The sequence below is a fragment of the Montipora capricornis genome, chromosome 5 (genome assembly GCF_036669925.1).
Source record: "Montipora capricornis isolate CH-2021 chromosome 5, ASM3666992v2, whole genome shotgun sequence".
Taxonomy (NCBI): domain Eukaryota; kingdom Metazoa; phylum Cnidaria; class Anthozoa; order Scleractinia; family Acroporidae; genus Montipora; species Montipora capricornis.
The window spans coordinates 23,264,053-23,271,552 of record NC_090887.1 but is presented as its reverse complement, the minus strand read 5'-3'; the positions used below and the strand labels follow the sequence as shown (position 1 = coordinate 23,271,552).

Below are 7,500 nucleotides of genomic sequence, written 5' to 3'. Positions count from 1 at the left end.
AATGATCGTTGCATAAAGGTAAGCGATTTTCCGAATTTAATGACCAACTGGTTGAGAATGGCGCTTACCATTTACTACACAGCATTCTATCCCGCATATTTTACTCGATCTTTTCAGAAGTGGCCTGGAAACGGAAGGATTCTCGCAAATGGTAAGAGCATTTCGCGAATTCTGTTCCGAACGGAAAAAGAGGACTACCTCTGGAGGTTGTCCACAATTTGACCTCAAACCGAAATTTCCGGATTTTTTGGCTAAATGGTAAGCACCCAAAATGTTTGGGCCATCCTCGTTCCCAGGATCTTTTCGGAGGGGCAATTGTCCGCCATTTTGAATCACCCCCGCCGCAAAGACCCTGGAAACGAGGTTTTGTGACGATGAAAATTTGGTTATCAACGGTTTGAAATTCGCGCGGGCGATGTGCTCTTTCCTCTTTCTTTTCGTTTTCGGACGACCAAGTTTTTATACGGCGATTCCTTGACATTTGTGCGGGTGAAATGGCAGTAAGAATCGACGAAACCCGAAAGAAAGGGCAACGACCATTCAGGCCATAACGTCGGGAACGGTGAACCAGTCCTAGCAGTTTTACAGTAGTTCGCCACAAACACACACGCCAGTGTCATGAATGTTGAATGGTCGGTCTTTGGAATGTTCTATGCCTATTTCAAGTCGACGATTCCCACTAATTCCAAGGCGACCAGAGAAACCTAGCAAGAATAGACTTCCCTAGCTGCTTGACATGGAACCGTTGAATTTCTAGACTCATACAGCTGTATGTACTGGATTCTGATCAGGGAGTTCAGAGACGGTGTTCGAGAAAGAGTTACGACCAATACCAGCAGCATTAATCGATGAAAAATTCATGGCAGAAATAGAGGCCTTCCTTCCTTAAGCAAACAGAGTTCAACGAACGTTTGGAACAAAGGATGGCCGAACAGCTACATGTGGATTTAAGCAAAAGAGCGGGAAGATTCAAGACTTATATTAAAGCGCCGAATAGCAAAAGATTGCCGATGGAGTTTCGGTAGGTCACCTCACTGATAATAACCTGAAAGTATATGCCTTAAATTTTGTATAGAATATCCTTTCTTTTTCATAACAAGTTTGATTGCTGATTCATTAAATTGAGATTCGCATCATACATCCCTCCCTTTGCAAGGACAGTCTTTACTTTTGCAGACGTTCTCCCTTAGTAATTTCACGTCACGTTATTAATTTCAGGCCATTTAAAACAATACCAATAATAAGGAAAGGGGCATGAATGATATGGATCTCTGCATTGTACCCGTATGCAGAGCAATTATGTGAAAAAAGTCGTATTTTGGTTACATTTAATATCCCGAGCAAATTTCTACAAAAATACATCCTTGAACACATTTGCTTTCTTGAGCAAAACCCTGCAAAACTACACGTTTGGCCACATTTGCTATTCTGAGCAATCTCTGCAAAAATTCATATTTGAACACATTTGCTGCTCCGAGCAAACGGGTACAAAAACTAATATTTGTTTGCCCTTACTCACCTTGTAAAAAGGTGCAATGATGAAAGTTTGATCAAATTTACAACTTCAGGAAAAGTACTTGCAAAATTTTAGTTTTAACATTATGTTTACTACCCCTCCAAATGTCGCAGAAAATACAATGTTATCCGTACTTTTACTCACAGCAGCAAATTTAAAACAAATGTGGCATTTACGAGCGTTGCCATGGGTGGAAGAACTGTGGCAAAAGTGATCTTTGCTTTTCAGCAAATCTAAGCAAACATGCACAAACGTAGCATATGCCATGCACTTGCTCCACATTTGCTATATGTGAAAATCCGTTTTTTCGTCTGGTGAATGGTACAAAATCTACGTTCACGGCTTTCTCAAGCCGCGGCTTATCCTGGCCTGGGAGTTAATACTCGTATAAATAGTTCCTTTCGCGTATTATGTACGCCAAGGCCAGAGTAAGCCGCGGCTTATTTTCTATCGTATAAACGGCCCTATTGTTGTGCGAGTAGCAACATAGTAAAAATTATAGAAAATTCCTTGCAAAATAAACAACTCTCACTTGGACTCGCTTTGAAGAGGAGGCAGACATGAATATTCGATGACTGTGTGATTCGCAGGTAATCACATCATCAAGTGCAATTTGGAATAAATAAGCACGAGTAAATTTAAGACGAACAAAATTTATTCCAAATCGCACGAGAAAAATCATATGATTATTTATTAATGGCATTGATATGGGAAGTATTATGGAAGTATGTTGACGACACTACTGCTTCGGAGATCGTTACCAAAGGACAAAGAAAGTAGCGCCCAGTGCACAGCGGACTTATATAAGATCTGTCTTGATGTATGCCGTACTAGTATTTTATCAAGCTCTGCCCTTGTATCTCAAGTACGAAATAGAACAGGCACAGAAAAGGGCATTGTCAATTATCTATCCAGGGATATTGTACAGTGATGCCTAAAGCCGGTGATACATGGTTCATCATTTGTTGATCAAAAAATGTTGCAGCTGTTGTTCAACAAATGTTGAACAGTGTGTCATGCCATGTTGAATGTTGAAAAATGCCATTCAACACGTTCAATTTTGTTGAACGATGTTGAACGAAAATAGAGATCAGCTCTATTCCGTTCAACACCTCTGTTCAACATGGTTCAACATTTGTTGAGCAACAAATGTTGCAGGATGTTGAACCGTGTGCCATCGGCTTAAGAGCTTTCAAATATCCCTAAGGTCGATTCTTATTGTGAAGCCATTTGTAGAAAGACATTTTTCAACATTATCAATGACAAGGAAAATTGCACGTGCCCTTAGGTCGAGCCAGCGCAATTTGCAGTCTTAAAAATTTTACGAAATCTTTATATTCATTTTAAAGTCCAGACTTTGAGCCAGTTTTGTGCCTTTTTCAGTGTTTTTGTTCTCGCCATTCCCCTTCAAACTCTGAATTAAAACGTTGTTACTTTCTCCTAACCAGTCCGCCATTTTGTTTTAATGCGCTTTCGGGACCTTCCATTTCAACTTTTCTTTTACTCGATTTCAACTTTCTGCACTGTTTGACGGATTAATTGACGTGTTCTCAGCTAATAAGCAGGGCGGACTGATTTTCGCATGTATATTATAAAGACGCGAGAGTCCATTACCTAGAGCAAGAATCTAGTATCAAGTGTGTCCCCATTAGCGTCGGATATGTGTGTATTTTTAACCCAAGTTTTGTGGGAAGACCAAATCAGCTACCTCAATGTTGTACTCAATTCAAATCTCTCGGGGTTAAGATTTTTTGTGCATTGTATTTGCATTATAAATAAATGTAGCATTACAATACAATACATACTTAATTGACCGCTCCCCATAGGGGTTTTTCAGGGCCAATGAAACACAACGAAACTACAGAACAGAACAACAACAACAAATGTTGAGAATCCCAACTGGCCGGACGCAAACCAGTTGGCTATTTACAAGTGCAGCTGAGAGGTTGAACCAGGGACTACCAGGAACAAATTCAACGAGTGGTCAAAGCGGGTCTTGAAGCCGGGATCTCCGGATCTCAAGGCAAGCGCCCTAACCACTGGGCCACACTGCCACTGCATTCACATTTTAATGATTATTTATATGGAAATACCGTGAACAAAAATGCTTCATTCCAAAACGGTTTGAATTGGGTAAAACAATGAGTTAGCCTATATAGTCTATTGTTTATTGTCCAGCAAAACTTGGTTTAAAAATAGACACTTTTCTGACGCTTATGGGGACAAGGCCAATATGGGTAAATCTTAGTTTCGGTGACGGACTCTTGAAAGAACAAATTAGACCAGAAATACTCACTGCTCTCGTCAGTCCGGGTCTGTATCATATCGCTAGCGTTTCCAATCCCTACTTTTGTAAAGGCAGCTACCGTGATGTTGTAGAAGGTAAACACGGCTAGATTTGACAAATTCACTGCCCTTTTCGAGCCGAAAATCATCATGTGATGAATAGATGATTCATTATGGGAAGGCATGAAGGTCACGTCAAAGCCAGCAAGTTCTCCATGAATCTTCTCTTGAACTGGTGGAATCCATTCTACTCTAATCTCGTGTGCACTCGTATTGTAAGCAGTCACATTCCTTGGAGGATAAGTTGGAACTAAAGCAGGATAAAGAAAACAGAGACAAACCTGTACTAAGCGGACCCCTTATTAAACGGACACGGAGAGAGAATTAGATAAGAGTATTTCTCTATCAATTTGCGGTCTTGCCCAACAGCACAGTCACAAATGGCTTATTTTTAGATACACTTGACGCGCGAGAACAAACAAAGGGCGACCAATTTTAACCAATAAGAAGAAGCCATGTCACGCGTGACTACTACTACCATGTTTTTTCAGGGACATGACCACTAATTTTCGCGGGAACGGGTATATTTGCGACTGTGCTGATGAGTCCACCCATCCCATAAGGACAATCTTATCTAATACCCATTTCCGAGTTGCTGTATGCCTCAGTTTCAAAGCGAGGTCTAGTGCACAACTATTCAAATGGAAATGAGTTGCGTATTCTTATGCAAATCAAGCTCATTTCCCTTACAATAGTTGAGCACCAAGACTCACTTCGAAACCGAGACAAACAGCAACTCGGAAATGGTCCATTCACTCTTAAAAGACACTCTCTATTAAGTGAACAACAGCTTAGGTCACCCAACCAGTTTCAACAATTTGAAGGCTATGTCTCATACGTAGGATTATCTCGAGAACGCTGTTTTACGTAACGCCAATGTTGTGGCCTCGCGATTCCGGTGCGACGCTCTAACCAACTGAGCTATGAAGCCACTGACGTTGGGAGCTGGTCATTTGTGGGTTCATTTGCTAGTAATTGTGGTCATTTGTGGGTCATTTGTGGGTTCAAACCCCGTTGAAGTCCTGAATTTTTCAGGCTTCTCTACGCAATTGCAAAAATTGATCTCATAACTGCGAAGATCATAGCTTCACTTGATTTCATGTCCGCAGTTCATATATGATTAATTTCATATACCATTTCATCATTGATTCATTCCTCACGGGACCATTAGAACGCACAAATGACCAGCTCCCAACGTCAGTGCTTCATAGCTCAGTTGGTTAGAGCGTCGCACCGGAATCGCGAGGTCACGGCTTCACTTGACTTCATATCCGCAGTTTAGATATGATTCATTTCATATACCATTTCATCAGTAGTATTTTTCTCCACACATTTCGACACAAAGCAATAGCACGAATCATAGTTCTCGGCACTTTACTGAAACCATCTCAAGACGTACAAGCCCTTATCCTCAAATTTCCATCTTACTGAAGATCGTTTCTTACTCTACCCTTCTTCTTCGAGTGTCGAACGCTCTTCAATAATCCGATATTAAGAGAGATGTGGGGGGGGGGGGGGGGGGGGGGTACTCCCAGGAAAATTGAGTTGGGGTGTGAGGCCCGCTTCCTGAGACCCTTACCCAATTTCAGACCAAAATCTGCGATTTTTCCTACCCTATTTCAGACCTGACCAAAAATTTGATTATAGTGTAATTTGAACTGCTAGTTTTCTACCCCATATGAACCATGTGAGCGTTAGCCCTACTTACGGAAAATTGGCGTAATAATTCGAGAAGGGCTTTGTTGACGGCCTTATCGCCTAATAACGAAGAAGAAGCTTCCTATTTCAGACCAAACCGGCTAACAAACCATACCCTTTGTTACCGCACATACCTATATAGCCCATATAAGGGAGTGCCCCCCGCCCCCCCCCCCCCCCGGAAGATATGTCCAGGATTGCTCCTAATTAGATGCATGCAGATTTTGATAAGTGTCACGATTACCCTCCATTACTTATATCCAAAATTAGAATGAATAAACAAATAAATAAAGAAATAGGTGATTACTGAAAATTCTCTGCGCTGAGTCCCTCATTTTCTCTTGGTTGCATTGAGGTGACTGTAACGCGATAATCACCCAAGCGGCTTTTTTTTCAAAATGGCCGTAAGCCGTTTTGTCGAGGTGTCAGACGAAGAAATTAATTGTTTCAAAGAAAGTGCATATTTTTCAAATAATCACCTACGTAATTATACTAAAACAATTATTCACCGATATTCACCAGGTGTATGACGACCGCAGATTGCAGACTGCCTGCAAATAGCGCTAATAAAAAGTATTTAAGACTATGCACCCATTCCAAATGGCGCTGATAAACAGTATTTAAGCTTAAGTCTCAGCACCCATTTTAAAACGGTTAGCTTTATATAATTATGACTTAGGGCTAGTCTGCAGTATGCGGTCTGCTGTCTGCAGTCTGCAAGTGTCAGACACCAATATTCACCTCTCGTTCGGCGAACAATTGTTAAATATACCCGATAAACGTCTCAAAGTGTCCTCCTAAATCTACCGTTCGAGTAAGATTTCCCTAACTTTCAACCTCGTTCCCAGGGCCCCTCTCTAGGCTTCCCGCCCCAGCCCAGCCCGTTGCCTGGCTTTCAAATCATACCAAAGCAAATGTTCACTGGATTGTCGTAAAAACATACTTGAAGCTTAGACATAACGGGACACTGCGTGCACCTAATTTGGGTCAATTCACTACTTGCACAACTCCCATAATATACCTCTTTTACCCCCCCCCCCCCCCCCCAAAAAAAAAAAAAAAAAATCTGCATAAGCATTGTTTTCGACTTCTCTTGGGACATTTTCATGTGCCAGGAGAAATTGCAAACAATGGTTATGCAAAAGTCTTGGGGGGTAATAGAGGTGTATTATGGGATTGTGCAAGTAGTGAATCCTGGACATAAGTGACAACAAGGAGAAACAGTGAGTCACCCGTAACCTTCTAAGCGAATGTACGAAATTAGTGCAACGAAGAGCACAAAAGGCAACATGATAACGTTGCGCGATACATTCACTCGAAGATGCATGAGACATGCGGGTTCCACAAAGCTGCAACGTGGTATGAGAAAAAACCTGAAGGTATGTTAGAGGAGAATAACGAGTACCAGGAGTCCATGAGCAGAAGCCTCTCTATGCACTATATCCTTGAGTCATCCTTTTATCTTTCTATTTTTAGAACCAACACTTCAGCAGGAGACCTACATTTACACCAATTTGCTCAATTTACATACATTGTTTATTGCTACTTTTGTCTTTGTTTGACAATAACTTCATTCTGATTGGCCATTCTAAGCAGTGCCGCCTAGGGGCAATTTGTTCTTGTCGTTATCAGGGTACTTTTCCACAAACATTTTGGTTATGTTTTCGTAATTGCTCCTCACTGTCTCCCAGTCAATTCTTTCGCCTACTTTTCCGATTTTATAGCTTAAAACTACATGCAACAACGCATTTATTTTGTCTGTCCACATAAAGTTTTTGTCTGCCGCCATGTTTGATTTGCCTCGAACTACAACGTGATTGGCTAAAAGCACTAGCTTAACCAATCACAGCAGAGAGTTAAAATTTGCACGTGTCCATGTAAACACCATTGCGATCTGTAACAGAATTTGCACTGTTCCATGTAAATAGGTGGTCCAGGTA

The 7,500-nt window shown here is 41.3% G+C and overlaps 1 protein-coding gene across 4 annotated transcripts in view; it reads right to left on the bottom strand.

The window, feature by feature from the left end:
• LOC138049968 (protein sidekick-2-like) overlaps positions 1 to 7,500 on the bottom strand; it is a 155,658-nt gene that overhangs the window by 124,609 nt on the left and 23,549 nt on the right. For all 4 annotated transcript variants that reach the window (XM_068896454.1, XM_068896456.1, XM_068896453.1 and 1 more), the window contains one exon: positions 3,813 to 4,112. In XM_068896454.1, the coding sequence (XP_068752555.1) occupies positions 3,813 to 4,112 (300 nt within the window). The remainder of the gene's footprint in view (positions 1 to 3,812; positions 4,113 to 7,500) is intronic.